Source organism: Mus musculus, chromosome 7 (assembly GCF_000001635.26).
Source record: "Mus musculus strain C57BL/6J chromosome 7, GRCm38.p6 C57BL/6J".
In the NCBI taxonomy this organism is placed as follows: Eukaryota; Metazoa; Chordata; class Mammalia; order Rodentia; family Muridae; genus Mus; species Mus musculus.
In genome coordinates, this window is record NC_000073.6 from 114,761,300 (window position 1) to 114,783,411 (window position 22,112).

General features: G+C 44.3%; 1 protein-coding gene across 7 annotated transcripts in view; it reads left to right on the plus strand.

Moving 5' to 3' along the window:
- Window positions 1–22,112, plus strand: part of Insc (INSC spindle orientation adaptor protein) — a 106,693-nt gene that overhangs the window by 17,612 nt on the left and 66,969 nt on the right. For 6 of the 7 annotated variants that reach the window (XM_006507662.4, XM_006507659.4, XM_030242501.1 and 3 more), the window contains exon 2: window positions 7,633–7,733. In XM_006507662.4, coding sequence (XP_006507725.1) covers window positions 7,633–7,733 — 101 coding nt within the window. Of the gene's footprint in view, window positions 1–7,439; window positions 7,524–7,632; window positions 7,734–22,112 lie in introns of those variants that run through there. The other variant, XM_006507663.4, reaches the window with a different exon arrangement.

The window sequence follows — 22,112 nt, forward strand, 5'->3', positions numbered from 1 at the left end:
GTTAACTTGAGTAGGCAGATGCAGACAGTGTTATCTTACATCCCCTTAAAAGGGGATTTTTTTAAGGGTCCCCTTAAAGGCTTCTTTAGCTATGCACATTGGAGCAATGTCAATAGCGTGTTGAGAGTGATTGTGTTTGCTCATACTCTGGCTTATTCTGTTCATAAACTCAGAATGTGTCATGCCTCAGAGTTGGTTACATCTTGTCTATGACTTTTTTTCACTAAGAAGCTAGTGAGAACACTTTACCATTGTGACTGAGCCAAGGTTCTGAGTCAGATTTACTTCTCTGTTGAATATCCCATAATCCTTTGGTCACACAGTGTGTGAGCTGGGATGGTAGTTGTTTCTTTAGGGCTAAAGCTGCTAATCACAGAAATATCTTAGTGTTTGTGTTCATTCAAAGCATGCTTTCTGTCCTATGCTACTATCCCCAAATCCCAAGACTGTAATTATAATGTGTAGAAATGTATTGTCTTACAATGCGAGGCTAGAAAATCTAGTATCAAGAACCCCCACAGCTTTGCATCTAGAGAGGTACTTCTTCTCTTTCAAGATGATCCCTGAATGCTGTATCCTCCAGAGGGGAGAAAAGGCTGGTCCCCATGTGGCAGAAGATGGAAAGATCAAGATAGCAAAGACATGTTTGTGAGCCCTTTATATAATATTCATCCATTTTCAGGGATTCACTCTCATGATTATTTATCTCCCTGGTCTCTACCTCCCAGTGCTAACACATTGGCTATTAGATTTTTATGCATCCTGATGGGAACTTGAATTTTCAAACAATAGCAATTTCTAAGTGCTAATTTTTCTTTATATTCAAATTTCCTTTTGATTCTTTCCAATACATTTAATAGAGTCTGACCTTTAGCCTTTTGGGGTAAGAGAGCAGATCTTTGACGTCTGGGTAAGAAATTGGGAACAAAGACGAATGCCATGAAACTTCTCATGTAGTTTCTCTTTAATTGGCTTTTGGGGCCAGAATAGATTCTTAGATTGTTATTAGCTTTTGAAGTATCATATAGGCACTATGCTCTTAGGATAATCTTACGACACAGAAAGAGTTCCAGTCTGATTTTACAGATGAAAAAAAAAAATCCAAAGATCAGAGGGGCTGAAGTGGAAGCAGTCACAGATTTCTGTGGTTTCTGTGTTCTATGCTACCAAGGCCACTCCAGTGCAGAGGGTCAGGAAGGAGAGGAGTCGGAGACTTGTCCTTGTTGTTGGTGTTGTGCTATCATCCTTTCATGGACTAAGAAGAAAGAAACAATGCATCCATGAAAATATAAGATGTTGTAAATTTTCCTTCCTACGTCCTCCCTCTCAAGAGTATATAGACCCCTTCAACTTGGGCCTTCAGCATGACTCAGGAAGAGAAATAGCTCGCCCAGTGTGACCTCTGAATGTGATTTATGAAATAAGATGCATCCAAATTTTCACCACATTGGAGCTATTCAATTTTCTCTAATGGCCTTTATCTGAGAGTTATGTCCATTCGTGGCAGTTACAACCAGTAAGTCATTAGCTTAGAACATGGTGATGGCTAATTTTAGCACCCTGGGATCTGAGCCCAGTGGGGAAGGTCTCTCTCTTCTGCAAATCAAAGATAAGCAGCATTTGAGCAGTTGGATAATATTTATATCAGGGAAAGTTAGAAAGTAAGAAGTAATCATTTAAAGTTTGAAGATGAAAAGGCCTTTGAATACTTAGAGTTGAGTTGCTAGAATGGCCTCTTGCTTCTTTCTGCATTTATGTGCTTTTGCCAAAAGTGACATGGCACAATCTTTATAACAAGTACCCACTATATATATCACTGGTATATACAGAATTCTCATTTTACTAATTATATATTCTTATATAATATAGAAAAATATAACCTGATGTGAACTTGGAAGTCTAACTCCTTAATGTATATTCTTAGTCCACAGAGCTCTGGTAGGTGAGGCTCAAAAGCCCAGGCAAGCCCCTTTGCAGGGAAAATTCCACCTCAGGTCTCAGAGTTCAGGCCATCAGTCCTCAGGTATAGCCTTTGTCAAGAATCCTCAGTTTAATTAAGTGCCAGGAACAACAGGCTCCTGTGCAGTTTCCAAAGCACAGGGAAGCCGAGTAGTCATTGCCCTGGAGCCAGGGAGGCTGTGTATTTCAAGACACACAATAGAGGCAGCCATGGGTTTCCTGATTCTAAACAACTGGAACCAGGGAGGCTGTATTTTTTTTTCCATTTTTTATTAGGTATTTAACTCATTTACATTTCCAATGCTATACCAAAAGTCCCCCATATCCACCCACCCCCACTCCCCTGCCCACCCACTCCCCCTTTTTGGTCCTGGTATTCCCCTGTACTGGGGCATATAAAGTTTGCAAGTCCAATGGGCCTCTCTTTCCAGTGATGGCCGACTAGGCCATCTTTTGATATATATGCAGCTAGAGTCAAGAGCTCCGGGGTACTGGTTAGCTCATAATGTTGTTCCACCTATAGGGTTGCAGATCCCTTTAGCTCCTTGGCTACTTTCTCTAGCTCCTCCATTGGGAGCCCTATGATCCATCCATTAGCTGACTGTGAGCATCCACTTCTGTGTTTGCTGGGCCCCGGGGAGGCTGTATTTTAAGACACACTATAGAGGCAGCCATGGGTTTCCTGATTCTAAACAAGACATTTGGTGGAGGCCACATGGTGGTTTGCTTGGATGGGCGATGCTATTTAGAGAATGGGTGGTTTATAAACCAGGCATTGGGAAACATGGGTTCCAGTAGGGACATCTTGCCAGCAATGACATTTGTCTTAAAATTACTCTTGGTATGATGAAATATTATGACCAAAACCAACTTGGGGAGGAGTCTATTTTACCCACAGTTCTGTACAATAGTTCATTATCAAAAGCAGTGAGGGCAGGGATCTGGAGACAGGAGTTAATACGAGGCCATATAGGGATGCTGCTCACTGTCTTGCTCCCTGCGGCTTACTCGGCCTGATTCTTTTAATAGACCCTAAGACCACTAGCCCAGGGATGGCATCACTCATAACAGGCTGGACCATCCCCCATTGATCACTAATTAAGAAACTGCATTATAGCTAGCTCTTATGGAGGCATTTTCTCAACTGGGGCTCCCTCCTCTCTGATGACTAGCTTGTGTCAAGTTAACATCAGACCAGCAAGTACACTATGCTTTTCTCTTTCTCTCTAGAGATGCAAACACATCCCTGAGCTAATTTATCTGATCTATCTCACTCCAAAGGACAGTATACAATTGGGACCCTTGCATTTATTTTCCTTACTACGATGCTTCCCTGTCCTTGATAACCATAGCAAATAATAAAAGCAGGAATGGATATATCAGATGTATAACTGGTCACCAAATCTCCATTGATTTTCTCCTGCAGACACCGAGGCCTAGTTTGGTCTTCCTACAGCTCTCTCCTAGGCAAAGACTTATTGGGATTTTCTAGAGGATAACAAGCAGTTTATGGCACATGTGTACATGTCTGAAGCACATCTTTAGCAATCTTGATCTTCCTCCCTGTGAAGCTGTCTCTCCATATGTATATCACACAGGGCTGTGGAGGCCTAGAGGGGGCAAGACTTGTTTTGTGAATCCTGAGGTCTGTTCTGCCTCTTCCCTTTTTCTGTCACTTACCTGAAAATCAGGGATGACATAATAACTTAACTCAGGGAACTCTTCTAAAGACTAAGTGTACACTGTTTAGAACAGTGTCTTACAGCCATTAAGTGTGCCTCACTCTCCTCTCTTCATGGTTATTGCTGTTATTACTGTGTCGAGGGACTTGTCCCCTGGCTTCCCATAAGTTCTAATATCCTAAGAGTGTGATTTAAGGTCTCCTAGGAAGACAGGATTGTTTATTCCTGGTCACCACAGTCTCTGTCCTGACTAGTTTGAGATACAGTTTCATTGATAGAATTTTTGTGGCCTTTTAGGTAAATTCTCAAAGGTAGATAAATTCAGTTCATCACTAGGAGGATTGGGACCCTGTGTGTGCTTTTCAGAAGCTGTTCTTTGTCACACAGGGCTGTGGAGGCCTAGAGGGGGTAAGACTTATTTTGTGAGTCCTGAGGTCTGTTCTGCCTGTTTCTTGGCCCCTGCGGCCTGGCAGCTGTGAGGAGTCACCACGGCTTTCTCCAGGGAGACAGAGCTTTCTATATTTCATGAGACTCAGTCTGTTAGGCAGGACCAGGTGGCAGCTTGCTTGGTTTCTTGCACCTCCCCTGGGAATGAGAGTCCTTGAAGTATCTGATTGCTGCAGGATGCCCGGCATCCCAGCTAGTGACTCAGGTCTAATTCCAATGAGTATCCACATTCTTACCCCAGATCTGAGGTTCCAAGTTCAGATGTTGAAGGAGATTCATTGTTACCTGAAAAGCTTTTCTCTATTCTTTCTTTTTCTCCCGTGTTCGCAGGGCTCTTGTGTTCTCTCTGGAAGCTTTCATCATCTTCTAAATCAAGCCCTCAATGCTGTTCTTCCCTCTTGGAGTCCATTCATGGCTCTGAAGCTCCATTCTTACCATTCCACTTCCTTACTCAAACATCTCCAGTGGCTGATTGGTATTTGTTACTGCTATGAAAGCTTCATGATACAAATGCCTAGTCTTTTGTTTGTATACTGTCTCATGGAAATTCATAGTGGTAGGGTTATTCCTCAGATGTAGGAAGAAGGGGCATATGTTAAAGACCAAAGGAATGATGTTTGTCCATGGGTTATCTTAATGCCTACAATATTACAAGGTTCCTGTTCTGCAGATGGCAACAGATATGGAGGCACTAGAAAAGTCCTATTTAGTTCCTGAATGAAGTCATATTCTCTAAGAGACGTTTTAGCTCTAAAGAGCTAAAGACAGAAAGAGTGGATTGTAAAGATGGTTCTATCACTTGTAGCCTGTGCACTCTGAAGTCTTAGAGAAAGAACCAGAGCATATCTGATAGTTCTCCTCCTCCAAGCAGCCTCCTGACACTGCTTCTGGAACTGTTTCCACAGTATTTACTGTCTCTTCCATGTGGTCAGTTGTATAGAACTCACCAGATGAAACAATACCAGCTGTGTTAGGAACTGTCCCCAGATTGTCCCATTAGACAAGAGCAGAAACACCCTTTGCTGCTGGTTTTAGTGGAATGCTTTTCTGTAAATAGTCTCAACTTCCTGTAGGATACCAGTCACCTTCGCCAAGTGGAGATGAGCAAAAGCTGCCTCTAATGGGAACTGGGAACAGAACTAAGCCACTTAAATTGATCTCTTGAGTTTAACTAAGTCAGAGAAGCTCAAGCCTTCAAGTCCTCATGAGTAGACACTCATGATGTGGGATACACAGTACCCAGGAGAACACCATGACTGAAAGTATAAGACACTGCCGAGCAGCTGTGAATGAAACACCCACTACTCCTGTCTGAAGACACACAGATAATGGATTAGAAATGGCTGCCAGAATGTTGCAGTCTCCAAGCCATATTTCTGGAACCTTGCCAGAGAAACTCAAACATTTATCTGCAACTGGGTTTCTGCTCCTAACTACTGTCCTTCCTTTGGGTTCCTCGGATTCAATGAAATCAGATCCAGGGCTTTCTCTAGTGTTCTATGGCCTCCGTTTCCTTGGCTTGCAGAATCCTTCAGTTTACATCGTAAAGGACCTTGATGCTTGTCAACCATCTTCCTTCCAGTCTTCTAACCTACCATAGGCTTTAATCCCCTGTGGGTCTGCGTTTTGCCTTCCCTCTGGGGTATCAAGCTCCTGTGACAACAACACGCTGCTCAGAGGAGGCAAAGCCCAGTCTTAGATAAGGGTTCCAGCCCGTGTTTCTCCAGGTGAGAAATGATGGGCACTGGGACTGAGGCTGTGGTTCTCAAACTCCTGGGCACCCAGATGCTTCTGGGAACTACGAGGACTTGAGAATGGTGATTACCACCTAGACACTGCTGGGGACCTTGAGGGTTTGGAAATAGGAGCCTGAGGGTCTGTGATGAGCCTGGGGGCTCTGGCTTAGTTCTATGCTATGTGACTGGTTGTCATAGTCTTCTTAGTGGGGTGTCATGGTCTTCTTAGTGGAATGCCAATGGTCATGTGTTCCAGGATAGGAATCTGATCAGGAGCTAGTCTGAGCACCTGCTGTTTTCAATCATGAGTTTTATCGGGGTTCTGAACTTTGCTATGACCTCACCAGTTCTTCTGTCTGGTGGCACAGTCCACTGCCCCACAATTCCCTCTCCAATATATTTGTTTGTTCTTCCTCTTTTTTTCATGATAAAGATAGAAGTAAGATAGAATGCTCTCACACTGTCATCTCATCACAATTAGATTTTACCCAGGGAAACTGGGTATTTCCTTTGTATTCTCGGTGTTCTAGGACCTTCTAGAGCCTTCTTGATGCAGAACACTATAAGAGCAATTGCCAATGCTCTTAATTACCCACCAGAACTAGATGGTAAAACCATACTGTTGAAGACACCATCCTTTTGGGTTGTAAGACATTGAGGAAACATGTTGGATCTGAGCTGGAATTTTTTTCCTGCTGGTTTGCTTTCATAGCATTGGAAGGTGTTGTTTAAGCTGCTAAGGGAGGGAAAAGATCATCAATGTTCCAACACAATTGTGCATCCATGAGCTACAATTATGGCCTGCCTGGTAAGATATATCTACCAGGGTAATAGGATTGCTATTAAAACAGTAGTCATCCACTCTCTGCTTGCATTAGAGGCCTACTTTACAGGGAGAAAGTGAAAAGGGAATATGGAGAAAATTTACTGTAAGGGAGATGTCAGAGGAGATCAACAGCTGGGCAGTTAGTTTTATGAGGGAGGAGGACCAACCCTGTAACATGTCACTGTGAGGATCAAGAAAGCCAAGTGCACTCTCAGCTCCAGAACTGGAAGTCTCTAAACCATTCACATCTTTCCACTGGTACGCTATTGGCTGAACAGAGCAGAGCAGAGACCTTTATGTCCACTGACTTAACCGACAAGAATAGATATGATCTTAGATGTAGGAAGTGTAGAGGTGGGCCAGACTACAGGGTGTCTGTGATCTGGAATCCAGACACTGTTTCTCTGCACATCAGCTCTGTTCTGCACTTAGGTCCTTTATGACTGGATAATGCTCTTATTGAGGTAGAAGTGAGTTATCTTCTGAGTCTAATAGGAGACTGTCTCTCTCACCCGGTGGTTCTGCTTAGAGGAAGAAAACCTTTCCTAAGATTTACTCTGTCATGACTCAATGGCCTGAACTGGGCTTGAGGTCACATCCTGGGCTTTGTGCTTGCCGTTCAAGTGAAATGACATCATTTAAAATGGAATACATTGGCGGCTTTTTAAGTATGTGTATGTCCTGTACAATATTTGCTGGCCTGTGTGTCCCAATGTCAGTCGCACACCAAAAGGGTAAATATTTGACAATAGGACAAAGGGAAAGATCATAGGGGGTTACTGTAAGCCAGGGATTTGGAAAGAAGGTCACATCTGAGTCCCGCCTTACCTGTGTGAGGACACCAGAGTGTGAATCAGCTCAGAAGAGGAGGAGGTCCGGGAGACCTTCTCTCTCACCTACTTTGGCTTCTTAAGCCCAGATTTGAGAAGTGAAGACACTGTACTTCCTCACTTAACAGACCCATCCTGGCCTGTCTTTTCAGGGTCCGGACCGCTGTGGGCAGGCATTGCTGCAGATTGGGATTAACATGATGGCACTGCCTGGAGGCCGCCACCTGGATTCCGTTCCTCTGCAAGAGCAGAGGTAAGTCACGCACGTCAGCCTACCCAGAAGAGAACTGTTAGGAGACCTGGTCCTTGGGAGGTACTAGTTGCTTTGAATGGACTGGTGTGGGCTAAGGTAGGGAGGTGGTTAGGCAGTGTATGAAGACAGAAGGTTTGAGTGTATTTAGACTGGAGGAGAGACATGGGGCCACAGAAGTGCCTGCACCCGCTGGAAAGTTCACACAGAGCTGCCAGTGTGTGTTTGATTTGGCAGGCCATGGAGGCCTGAACCAGGGCAGGAGTGGAAGTTCAGGGTGCCAGATCTGTGTCTGATGAGCTGTTTCTGTGACTGCCCCGATTGACATAAAGTCCCTAAGTGTCTAGACATTCTTTAGGCTCAGGCACTGGGACAGTTGGTGACTCTGACATACATAGGCTTGGTCTTTAGAGGAGCTGTGTGACCTGATGTTTCAGACTTCTGATAGCTGGGCTAGCCTTGGATCCTTTATACACTACACCATCATAGGGACTTTGTCTTTAGCTTCATCAGCCAGCCATCATTAAAATACTGCTTCTCTTCTGATTTTTTGAGACATTTTGATAGACTGCTTAAAGAAAACATAATTCTGTTGAGTCCTGTGTGTTCTAGTTTGTCATGTTTTGTTTTGTTTCACTTGTATCTCACCTTTTCTGTATCTGGAACTTTTCACCAGAGCTGCCAGGGAAGCTGACTTACTTCACATTCATTTCCATGCTGCTCATTTGATTTTTGAATAGATGTGTGTGTGTGTGTGTGTTGTATAGATAGATGTATTAATAGATAATGGTTGATATGTGGGTACACAGAAGATAACGTGACTCTTTAAAATAAAAGGACAATCCAGGTGGTGGCTGTGTACACTTTTGATCCCTTGGGAGGCAGAGGCAGGAGGATCTCTGAGTGCAAGTCCAGCCTGGTCTACAGAGTGAATTCCAGGGCAGCCAAGGCTACACAGGGAAACTCTGTCTCAAAAAAGAAAAGAAAAGAAAAGAAAAGAAAAGAAAAGAAAAGAAAAGAAAAGAGAAGAGAAGAAAAGAAAAGGAATGAATTGTTTGCTAAAACTCTCTAGTGGGGTGGAGTCAATCCCTCTCTCTTTGGCTCTCCTAAAGCCATCATTAGAAGAGGTATAGGGAGTTGACACACAGTTCTTGCATGTTCCCTAGGACACAGAACACCATTAGAAGTGTAACTTAAAGTTTTCTGTACATCCAGAGGCAAATGATAAAAAGTCATATCTTTGTTTGTAGTCCATATGGTGAAACTCAGACTTGGTAAGACATAGCTGTCAGACTGCCTGAGAGATGTGGCTGCTTCGGCTTCAGGTAGCTGGTGGTAGAGCTTTCCTAAGATGATCAAGTATGGCCATCTATGGTATGTGGCTACCTGGCTTTAACTTCTTATTCACCATGTGGCTGGTGAAAATTCTGGAGCCCCATCTGTCCTCCAGTCCCTTCATGTTTAAGATGGATATAATGACCATACATACCATGCAGGGTTGGTATAGGGCTAGGCAAATAAATACACGCAACATATCAGAGCTAAGTAAGAGACTACTATTTAACAAATGTCTGCTAATGCCAGGATTACTCTGTCTAGGTATTGTTAGAGAATTCTTCTGGGATCCTCTCTTCTGACCTTCTCCCCCATTAGTGGGTGACAGAATTTAAACCTGAAACAGTTGGTAAAGCCCTGGTAGGGAGGGTACAGTCTACTTGCTGCTGATCTGCCCATCCTGGCCCTGTGTGACATTAAATTGGGTTGTGAAACACCAGCACTTCTGGCAATGTGGTCCTGAGCTGCTCAGACAAAGCCTGTTCCAGGGCTGGAGAAGTGGTTGGGACAGTGAAGAGGAGGCCAGACTGCCCTAGCTTAATTCTGCTCTTGGCCATAACCGAACTTCAGTTTCTTTATCTGTGAACCGTGAACAATTTATACTTATATCAGCGGGGTTTTTTTTAAATATAAATTCTTTCTCTGTGTGTCTCTGTATCTCTTTCTCTGTGTGTCTGTCTATCTGTCTCACACACACACACACACACACACACACACACACACACACACACACACACACACACAGGATGCAAGGTAAAGCCTGCTGGCACACAGGAACTCTTCAATTGGTTATTTCCTTCAGATGAGGAATAGAATAAAAGGAATGGTCAGGTCAAATCTTGCTAGCCTTTATGTCTCTTTGGTTACACCCTGACCTTTCTTTTCCTTTCTGCAGCTTCCAGTGCTCTCAGAGGTTTTAAGGGGAAGCAGAAGTTAGATTGCATGAACATGGATATAGGAATCTAGCTTGCCTTATCCAGCAGGCACCTTGGGAACTCCAGGCATTCGGACTGGGCATAAGAGCTGTGAGCTGTGCAAGAGGTTAGAGTGTTGTATTTTTGATGGGGTAGTAATTCAGTCCAAGAGACAGAGAGGCGTGTTTGCTTTTGCATATTATTAACCTAGCATTGCAAAGCTAATTGAACGTACTGGGTGATAACTGGGCGTGGTGGTACATGCTTTTAATCCCAGCACTTGGGAGCCTGAGGCAGGTGGATCTCTGGGTTTGCGGCCAGCCTGGTCTACAGAGCGAGTTCCAGGACAGCCAGGATTACAAAAAGAAACTCTATCTTGAAATAGAAACACAAAAACTAAAACAGAAAGATAAGAAAATACTGGGAGATAACGAAACAAAGTGAAACAAAACACTGGGCCTGGACCCATCATGCATGTTCTAGGCTGTACTTTGCTCATAGAGAAAGCTAGTTCATGCTTACAGAATATTAGAAGTGTTTAGTTTGTTCAGTTGGATACTATATTGTTGGGAGACAGTAGCAGAGACTACTATTACTTGCCGCAGAGGCCTCTCTAGTGGTGAACTGCACTATAGTCCTCATAGCTGGATCAAGGGCTGGCCTTATCCACGCCCCCTCACCTCATTGGCTTACATACACAGGATGTTGCTGCTCCTGGAGCTTTCACCGTGGCTATGCAATCACTATTATCTCCATGAAGCAGCCTTTGAGGTGGCGGTCAAAGTTCAGGATAGATGTTGGGAAGCCCCGTGGAGGTCAGTGTTTGTGTGAGGGAGCATGCTTAAACAGGATCTCGATGCTGGCTCTGTGGTGGCAGCTCATCTCACCTCACAGGGAGCTTTGGAATCAGAGCGGGTTCATGGGTCGAGGTGACTAGGACTTTAGGTTCCACCTTGCTCTGTCACTGGAGAGTAATACAGACGCCAGTAGGCTGGGACCGCTCCGCTACTTCACAGCAGGCAAAGTGAAGTTCAGGGGAAAGAGTAAACTCAAAGCAAGGATTTTCAGAAGCCACCAGCCACTCTCTGACTGGAGTCTTTCCATTCTGACCAGCCAGGGAGATGTTCTGTCTTCCTTGTGTGTTCAGCATGTAAGAGCTCACTGCCCATGCTGCCTCAGTACAGCCCTGTGACCTCTTCTGTTTCAAGAGTGATGCCTGTTGAGAGAACCATGCTTTGCATCAGTTACTTCCTCATTACTGAGACAACAAACAAACAAACAACAATAAAAACCAGCTTAAAGAAGAAAGGGTTTATTTTGGGTCACAGTTTGAGGGTGCTGACCGTGGAAGGGGAAGACAGGTTAGCAGGAACATGAAGTAGTTGATCATATTGTGTCCATAGCTAGGAAGCAGATAGGACCAGAGCAGTGGTCTTCAACCTTGCAGTTCCAAGACCCTTTAATACAGTTCCTTGGGTTGTGCTCCCCCCCAACCATGATGTTATTTCCATTACTTCTTTGTAACTGTAATTTTGTTACTCTTATGAATTGTAATGTAAATCTGTGTTTTCAATGGTCTTTAACCCCTGTAGAATGGTAGTTTTGCCCTGGAAGGGCTGTGACCCACAGGTTGAGAACAAGTGAGATAAATAATGATACTCAGCTTGCTTTCTCTGTTTCCTTCAAACCCACAGGATACTACTGCTTATGTTTTTGGTGTGTCTTCCTAGATCAATCAATTCCATCTAGAAATTTGCCCATAGCCATGGGGAGAGGTTGGTCTCCTAGGACACTCTACCAGTGGTTCTCAACCTGTGGGTTGCAGTCCATCCATCTTGGGGTTGCCTATAAGATACTCTGCATATCAGATTCAAAACAGCAGAAAAATTACAGTTATGGAGTAGCAATAAAATAATGTAGCTGTTGGTGGTCCCCACAACACGAGGAACTGAATGTTACAGCGTGAGGAAGGTTGAGAACCAGACAAGCTGGCCAGCAGCAGTAACCATCCCATTCTAGGAAATCCATTTTGTCCAGCTTCTCTCTGAATAAAGGCAGTGATAGGAGGGGCTCTGAGGACATGCACAGATGGTTTCACAGCTAAAGACACCAGAATGTGATGTTTCCATCAGCTCAGTAACAAATCTTTCTGTAAAGAAAAAGACTGGAAACACAGATAAGTCTTTATCCCATGGGGAAACTGAGGCTTGAGAGGATGCCAGAGCATCCTCTGAGTAGAAGAACCAGGATGTTTTTAGTGCTGGTCAGACTCAAGCCAGTCTGTTTTTCCAGTTTTCTTGGGTCAATACATCACATACTCAGCCACGTAAGCAGTCCTGTGTTTATTGGCCTCCTGTGAAATTACTGTACACGTATTTATTGAATGTAAATCACAGACCTTGTATGGTACAGTGTAGCTGAGGACTAGTAATGACCTTGTTGGATATGGTCCCTGCCAACAAGAAACTCACACTCTATTCAGTGACTTCCCTTTCGTCTGATTGAGTTTGATTTGCAGCTCTTGGGACCTTTCACTGAGCATGAATCTCTTTGTTTTGAGAATTCTGTTTAACCAGAAGTTTGAGATGACCAAGGCTCGGGGTGTTCTGTACTAGTGATGAGTGGTCCTCTCTGGCTGTCCAGCTTACTATGGAGACCCGGTGGGGGCCACTGTAGGTCAGCCTGTCTCTGAGTCAGTAATGGCTTACATATGTGCACTCTGCTCTGTGGCTGCTGTTCTGCCGTTGAGGGTCGTTTTCTGTGACTGTGGTGAAGAGTGAAGACTGTAATTGTCAATGGGATAATTGTATGTTTTCCTGTTGTTTAAGCCAAAAGGCAGACCAATCAAAGCTAGCATTAAGTTCCCTCCCTTCTCCTGTTTCCCATGAGAAATCCACAACAACATGGTGTGTGACCTTGAAAAGGCAGACAGGAGTGATTCAGTAGTTATTTTTAAGATGAGGTTGAATATAAATTCCTGTACTCTTCTGGGAACTGGGGCTACAGAAGTATTGAATGCTGTGGCTTCATGTTCCCTCTAAGCTCATTCTTCCAATGCAAGCCTGGGCAACTGAGGCTCAGAACTGGTTCATTTCCGGGTGCCTCCCCTACTTTTGAGGAATCAATTCTTCCCTGGCTTATATTTCATAAACTCATTTCCCCACCCCACCTCCAGCAATTGTCTATGGTAGGGATCTGTTATAGAGAAATACTTACATTCTTTTTCTTCATTTACTTAAGTGAGATTTAGAGTTTAGTTGATGGGGGATATGACACCTTATCCAATCATGAGTGTCTTCAGCACGCAGGGCTAAATGGGTATCTTATTTATATTGGTTCTCCTGCCAATGATTACAGTGTATACTATAGGAGCTCTGTAAGTGGTTATTGGATGAATAAGTGTTTATTAACTGTTTAGTGGCCTGAGGGGATGGCTAAGTGGGTATGAGTGCTTTGTCTGCAAGCATGAGGACCTTAGGTAGAATTCTCATCACCCATATAAAATTCCAGGTATAGCCACATAGTGCCTGTAAGCCCAGCATTGGGGTGTGTGTTGGTGGGGAGTGAAGTCAGGCACATTCTGGGCTGTCCAGCCTATCCAAACAGCAGCCTTCTAGTTCAGGTCATTGCCCTGTCTCAAGGCAATAAGGTGAAGAGTGATAAAGAAAGCCACCAGTTCTTGGTCAGCATCTGTACTTATTTATGTGAGCACACACAACCATACTCTTGTGTGTATGTTCTCCCATCCAGAATCCCCTGAGACGTGTAATGAATGAACAAGCCCTTCTCCAGGGAGCTTCATGTAAGAGAAATTTAACATGCATAGCTTAGCAACGGGACTTGGTTCTTTTCCCTTGGACTTTTCTTTGGCCTTTAGCATTCTAGGTTTTTTTCCTTCCCTCCCTTCCTCCTACCCTCTTTCCTTCCTTTTTTCTCTCATTTTCTCCCTTCCTTCCCATATTCTTGCCTCTTTCCATCCCTTCCTCCTCTCTTTCTTTTCTTCTTTCAGAAAAAATGCTGTTTGGAAGGAAAGGATAAGTTATTTGTCTTGAGACCTTGAAGTGGAAGCCAGAGGTTTAATTGATTGAAAGAGTCAGAGTTGAGAGAGACCTTTTTTTTCCATCTAAAGAAGAATGATTCAGAAATAGTTTTAGCTTTTGCTTTTAAGTTCATTGGAAAAGAGAAAGTCTATAATTTGCTCATCAAATCTCCTGGGGAGAGCACAATGCATCAGGGAGCATGGGTTGCGAGCCAGAGGCAAGCCTACCACCAACTTGCTGTGTATCTCTGGGCAAACTTTCTCCAAGGTTCAATTGTTTTCATCCAAGAAATGGAAGATGGTGCAAACTCCCCAGAGCTTCTCCTAGATTTAACGTTCTGGGCTGAGTTTTAGATGGTTTTGTCCCTTTTTGAACAAAATGATCTTTAGTGCCACAAACTGGGAAAGCAGTTATTGAATAGCAGGAGGCCTGCTCAGTCTCTCCTATGATATGTTCAGTGGGGCTTAGCATCTGCCTTGTAGCTGGGATGAAACTGTAGAGTGCACTAGTTTTATAGTCCTTTTAGCCTCTGGGGGTGGGGTGGGCTCTGTTTAGTTGTATAGCACTCCTTGGTGTGAGTGGATGCATGCTAAGGAAGAATGTTTTGCCCTGATTTGCTGGCGTATAGAGCTGATAAAGCCACAGACAAAAGCATTCCAGCAGGCTTCTGAATTCTACCCAGTCATTTTCAAACTCACCTCTACCCTCTGGCTACACTTGGCAACTCACCACCTCCATAGACTATGATCCCATGCCTCTCCTTCTTGGCACAGGTTACTCCTTCTGTCTGGAGCTATCTTTTTCAAATCCCACTGACTTGAGAGTGTGTTATACTGATAGGAAACTTACAGGGATCCCTTAGTTCTAGTCAAGCACCCCTTTTCTTCATAACGCTCTGCTGACTCCCATATGATGGGTGTAGCACACACTTGGGGTGGAAGGAACATGTCTGCATAATTAAAGGGTTCGCCTGCATGGTGCTCATTCCCTGGTATTGTCTCAGTTACTTTCCTGTTGCTGTAACAAAACAATGTGGCCAAGGCAACTTATAAAAGGAAGGGTTTATTTGGGGGTTATGATTCCATCAGAGGGATGGGGCCCAGCATACCAGAGACAGTGACAGTATGTAGCAGACATGGTGGCTGGAGCTGGAAGCTGAGAGCTGATCCCTCACACACATCGTGAACCTCAAGCAGTTAAAAAAAGAGAGTGAACTTGGAATTGTTCAGAGCTTTGAAACCTTAAATCCTGCCTCCAGTGGTATACCTCCTCCAACAAGGCTATACATTTTAAGCCTCCACAAACAGTCACCTACTTGAGATAATATTCAAACATCTGAGCCTATGGGGGTGGACATTTTCATTTAAACTATGATAGGTATCTCCTGCAGAATCCTAGAATACCTTGCCCAGCATGGTTCATTTCACACACTATTTCTTAGTGCTTTTTATGTAGAAGAGCATTTATTTACAGAGAACCCACTTTGCACAGTAGACAGGAAAGAGAGAAAGAGGGAATCCAAATTCTAGTCTTGGAAGGCTTTGAACTGAAAATTTAACTTGAAATATGAAAAAATTAAAATGAGCCAAGCAGAGAATAAGTGTAAGCATTCCACTAACTATTAACTCCAGAAATTTTGGAGAACACGATACACAGGACCAGAAGGATAAGCTAGAAGTGAGGGACTGGTGCCAGGAGCTGGAGGCTGGGTACAGGTCTGCCGAGATGGGAAGAGCATTCCCTTAGCTATGGAAAGGATAAGCCCTAGAAATTTTCCCCCAGTGCTGGACTTCAGAGAATGAAGGGAGAAATCCAAGATGGGGGTGAGGACAGTGAAGAAGTGGGGAGTCCCCAAGGCTCTCAGAATTCTGATGGAAAGTCTTTCTCAGTATTACTGTTGACACAATCCCCCATATTCCCTGCTCCACTACAGAATCATCAGAGATATGTAGACTTCAGGACCACCCAGCCCTGAAGTCTAACACACTCCACTGCTTCTCAGGAAAAACCAAGGGAAGGGTTTGAGAAGTAACTAGCACACCACGGGCTATAGATGGTCCTAAGCTTTACAAAGACATCACTTTGCAACATGTGAGCAGTTTTGCGTAGTGGAAGGAGCTGACCTCAGGTCCTAGGGGTTGAATCATCAGCTGAATTGCTGGACCCCACCCAAGGGTACAGCATAAGGAAGATCAAGACTTATAGTTTCTGAGATTTGTTCTCATTTCTCTGCGTGACATTGGCCACATCAGTTTCAGTGATGGTAGTTTCAAGGGCCGGCTTTGAGGATTACAGGGAGCAATTGAGATTGGGTCAAGCACTTAGCACACTGACCAGGATGTTTATTACGACAGTTGTTGTTGTTGGGGTCTTAGACAAATTTCACGATGCCTCTAAACCCCCATTTCTATATCTATAAGGTAGAATGGACAACTCCGATCACCAAACTACCTTGAAGGATGATATAATAAAAGGTGCTTTGTAGTTGGTAATCTTTCACTGGTTGGGTGGGTAATCTATTCCCTCTGGCCTAGAGAAGTCCTGGAGAAATGTGTTAGGAGTGAGTTTCTTGGTTCTGCAGTTCCTTAAGATAAGTCCTTTAACTTCCTCCAACCCAACCCTGAGTAATTCCAGCCTTAACAGCATCACCGGGGAGTCTGGTGTGTGGAGAAGATTGTGGTTGCATCTGGAGCTGTGTTTACAGTCTGTGAGACTCCAGAAGATCCAGATTTGGGGGCTTAGTCACCTCATTCTAGATGTCTAGGAAAGCCTCTGTCTGAGACGTAGAGGAACAACATGGGAAATAGGATATCTTCAGGAACATGGCAGAACCCCTAGGAACCCCAATCCTGGGAGGACCCCCTCACCTGCTCTCAGGCATAGGAATGACCTTCATAGCATCAGGTCCAGGTTCCTGTTCATCATGGATATGGCAAACACAGAGCCCCAGTCCCAGCTCTGTTCGCCTGGCTCTTTGAGCAGAGACCCCTACAGGCTCCTGACTGGTGATTTTCCACCATGAAGAAAAGTGACTCATTGCCAGGCCCTCTGCCTTGACCTCAATTTTCAGTTCTCCTCTGTGTGAGTAATCGGATCAGTTGTCTGTACTTGCAGAGGACAGATTTCATGCACAGTGAGACGGCAGCTTAAAGTTCATGGCTGAGGACAGTTGAACCACGAGCAGTTAGGGTGGGCAAGGGCAGCAGGAGCCCCCAACCGAGTAGCTTGAGCTGTCCTGGTTAACTAGACATTTTATGTTGGGGTCAGTCAGCAAATCCAACAGAGAGGTGGGGCTCAGAGATCCAGAAAACTAATGACAGAGCGTCAGGCAAGCTCTGCAATTATGGGATGTTTAGTGCTAACATAGTCCAAATCGTAATGAGCCACAGCCCTTAGACTCTGAAATTGAGGAGAGAAGCACATTCTTTGGTGGCACAGTGACCAAGGCTGGGCATGGACGAGTTGGTCATGGGGCTGCATCTGGGGGAGGGGATGTGTCACCTTGCCTGGTCTCTTCCCTGATGACCCTGAGGACTCTCAGATGTACATCTCTGCAGTGCTTAGTTCCCCGACTCTGCGGTGGCCCGTGACCTCTACGTATTATACTACCTCCACACACTGAAACCAAACACAATGAAAACCAGCTCTTGCTTGGCTGTGTTTCCTGTCCCAAGCAGGGGAGCTTCAGCTACTGAGACCCAACATCCAGGGATCAATTTTGATCTTTTCCCTTGCTTCATGCCAGTCGCTTTTGTCCATCCCCAGAAACTTGTTGTTCAGGCTCTGTTTTCTCTCTTCCCTCTACACTGTCTCTCAGGCAGCCTCCTGACTGGTATTTAACCCCACTTCTCTCCTCCTCCTCCTGACTCATTTCACCACATGTCACTCCTCTGCCCCCAAAAACGCCATCAGTGGCTCCAAATGTGCCCAAGGCTAAATCGGATTCCTCAACTTACTGCATTCAAGGTCTTTGATCTGGGGCCAGTCTGTCTCTTCAGACCCCTTCCTTGCCTCGTCACAGGGCTCTGAATCAGTCAGTGCAGCCCCTGCTATGTTACTAATTTGGCCCTCTTGGCCTTTGAACATCACGTCTCCCTCTGCATAGAAATCTTCCGACCCTTGTCATTTTGGCCAGCTCCTCTCCTCTGAGAACAGGGTAAATGCTATTTCCTCTGTGTAAATATTCCCAGGCGAGGTCAGGCTCCATCTTCCATGGTCATGGGCTACTGTTTCACAGCATCTTGATGGCAGCCTGGTATTTAGTGAAGTTAAGACTTTGGGCCCTGGAGGCCTGGGTTTGAGTGACAGCTCTGCAGTGTACTAACCGTGTGTTTTCCCCTGGCAGAAGTTTCTTCATCTGGAAGTAGTAATAGTCCTTCTCTCATACTGCTGTGGGCAGGATGAAAGGAGACTGTGTAGACAGGGGCTTAGGGTCCCAATTGGCTTCTTGCTGGAGCTTAACACATTGGCTACCTTTAGGGTCATTTCCAGATTTGATTTACTGGTGTTACTTTGCCTGTTTGAGGCATGAATGAGCTTTGTTAGGGCTGAGAGTTTCTCTTGCTCAGCTTTGGAGCCTCTGCTGGTATAAGGCTAAGAGTGTATAGAAAACATCTGACTGTAGCTTGGATCTGGCACATCCTGGCTAGGGGACTTGGTAGGATGGATGACTTCTCATAGTTGTATCTGGGGACCTGTCAGAGGACAGAGCCAGCTATGCCACTCAAAGAAGATTTTTCTGCTCTTCAAGTCTTCCCATAACTGGGGTCAGGGAACTTGTGCCAGAGCCTGAGGCTTGCATGGTGGATGAAATGGGATCCATTCATTGGGTAGAGGGTAAGGGATGGTCAGAAGCCTACCAGGTGGTAGAGTGACTGGTGCCTCTAGAGACAGCACCTACTTTCTTTCTTGCCTTTCATAGAATGACACCGTGGTCTTAGGATGGCCACTGGCATGCTAGATCTGTGAAGATTCCTGTGTGGGCCATGTAGGTAAAAGTAAACCTTCCTTGAGGCAGGGAAGAGAACAGAGCCGGGAAGAGTAGTTTATCCCCATTTAATGTTCACGTGGAGCTCCACGGCGCTGTCCAGAAGTGGAGCCTCAGCCCAGGGGCAGCTTAACTTGAGTTCTTCTGTGTGTAGATGCATTTGTAGTTTTTAACTTGAGGACCCTGCCCTGTTCTGCATTGGAACAGAGAGCAGCCATTCATAAGATCCTTTAATGTAGGTAGCATTTAAGAACAGGGCTCTAGAATCCGAAGTGTTGGGTTCAGCACCTAACATTGCAGCTTCTGAGCTGTGTGATGGGCTACTCAGCCTCATACGCTTCAGTCTCCAAATCTGTAAGAAATCCTTAGAGAACCCCTTCCAGGGTTATGGTGGGGGGGGACCTGATGTAATGATAATGGGGAGTGCCATAGCATCATTGGCACAGGACCTGCCTTCATACATGCTGCTAGATTACTATGGCCTTTTGTTTCCTCCCTGGATTCACAGAACCCTATGACACAGACAGACTGACAGCTACAAGGGTTTGCCATTCTCATTCACAAGGTACTTAAACTTAGTTCATATATACAGGGAGCAGCTTCAGTGTGCTAGGCCCAGCATCTGGGTGCACATAAAGAGGTGAGCACACACAGGCTGGATCTGCTCAGGGTATAGCAGGATTTATGAATGTTTATCTACCATGACCCATTTTACGCAAAGAAATGTTTACTTGACCCCAAGTATATGGGCATATAAAGTAGGCATATAGACAATTAAACTTTTATTAGTTTATATAATTAGTAATACATTTATCTTCAAGCAACTGTTTTTATAGACATACAATTTGATCAAGTAGAAAGACATATCTGTATGCGAAGGAGATTGGGTACGCTGTTTCTTTCTGCATAAAAATTAAATCATAGCTGAGTGTCTGACCTTGCAAAACACAGGGAAACTTCTGTTTTTAGAGTTGATTAGTATTCTGACCTTATAATTAAATAATTTTATCATTGTCATTACTGAGAATGCTGTTCATGTAAATACGCAGTACAAAATAACAGAAGTATGCATGTGCCATTTCAGAAACAGTTAGATAATTTCATCCTAATCCCAAACCAAAATTAATGATTTTCTTATGAAGCTCAAATTAGCAACTGGAGTAGCAATTTTAAAGTCAAGCATTCTAATATAATTCAAGGATATGCTAATTTTGTATTTACATGCAGAGAATGATGATAGGAAACTATTAAGAGTCTTTGTTTTCTACAGTTGAACCATCAAGTCTTCCCAAGAGCAAAATTCCATGTGTGCAGTAGAAGCACTACGATTATCTAACTGTGACAGGAGTCTCATGTCTGAGCTGAGGTGTCTCAGGCACTGTTCTGCAGTTGGGTGGTGTGAAGAAACCCACAGTGCAAAGTGTGCCTAGGTGTGTTCAGAACCAACTCTGCAGTAATGTCTCCTGGTCTAACAGGACCTAGTGCTGTCTGAGTATGTCTGAGGCATACCTCAGAACCACTACACTTTTGGTTTGGAGTTAATTTTTGATCATCATGCATTTAGGAACCGTTTTGTGATGTAATCCCTTATGAAGTTGTGACTCACATTGTAAGGATCTGGGATCTAGTGGATAGATCATTTACAAGGATTTAAACAGTTGAGATTAGTGAGTGACAGACAGTCCTACAGAGCATGCAGGCAGACATGTGAGGCATATGAGACATAAACTCATCCAGAAGGCTCCTTCAGATGAGACAAGTCAGCCTGTGAGGAGAAGGTGTAGGTAAGAGGTTGGGATTGAGAGATTGGAAGGACTTGGGGACAGGAATTGGAAATGGGGAAGAAGGTGAGAGACTGAGGCTCAGAGTAGAAGCATCATGTGATGTAGCCGTTAAGATGGGTGGTTGGCATAGGCAGGGGCTCTTAGTTGGGTCTCCCTCCTGTTGCTCTCAGACATATAGAGCCAACATACACATACTTTCACAGAGGATGTAAGGCAAGCCATAGGCTGGTTCAGTGGGCAAAGGTGCCTGCTGCCAAGCTTAAAGACCTGAGTTTGATCATTGGGACTCACATGTGGGAAGGAGGTGTCTTCTGAGTTCCACATTTGTGCATGTGAACACTGATATATGTAATCAATCAATCAATAAATAAATAAATTTCAAAGGTAATTTCATGAAGGAATTAATGAAAGTCAGGGAGTATCAATGACTTCTCTCAAGCTAAAGGCACCTAGAATATCAGAGTTAACAACGGAGGACTCTGAGCCATTAGAGAGGAAACAACTGTCAAAGATGTATGCTAGCTCATTATGCTAGAAACAGGTACCTGATTCACGTCCCTTAGCATCCAAAAACAGAATAGTGAGCCTCATGGCCTGGGCCCAAGTTTTAGCCCCGTTACCATCACACTGTAGGAGTCTCCCTCAGTGGGATAAGGGCTTCTACGAGTACAGGTAGAAGATTGCATGTACTGGGTATCCAGAAGGTGTTTGTAATGGCCACATTTCTAATCATTGGGATATAATGCCCGGCAAGAGCAACTGAGGAAGAGATAGGTTTGAGGGTACACACCATGGTCTGGAAGCCATGGCAACAGAGTTGGAGACACCTGATTATGTGACATTTGCTGCAGTGTAAGGCAGACATCACATTGTGTCTGGAATCAGGAAGCAGAAAGAGAATTGTTGGTAGTCAGCTCGCCTTCGCCTTTTTATTGACTCTGGGACTCCAGTTCCTAGAATGGTGCTGCCCTCAGTTAGCGTTAAGTCTTCCCATCTCACTTAAGCTGTTCTAGAAAATTTCTCACAAACAAACCCAATATTTTTTCTTATGGGAGTCTGCATCCTGTCAAATTGATTGATATTTGTTATTAATTATCATAGTACCCAGTAAGTAGCTTCTCGTAGAAACTGTTTTGCTTGAAGCTATGTTAGATTTCAAAAGAAAGAAAAGAAAAAAAGTCAGACGCCCTCCAAGTCTCCTATTTCTTGAGAGTACTGCAGACTACAGAGCGATTGCCTCCTTGCAATGCATTATAAATCGCCCTTAGACCTTTGCACCTGGGTTGCTGGAGGGTATCACTTCCCTTTGTCAGTTTACCACA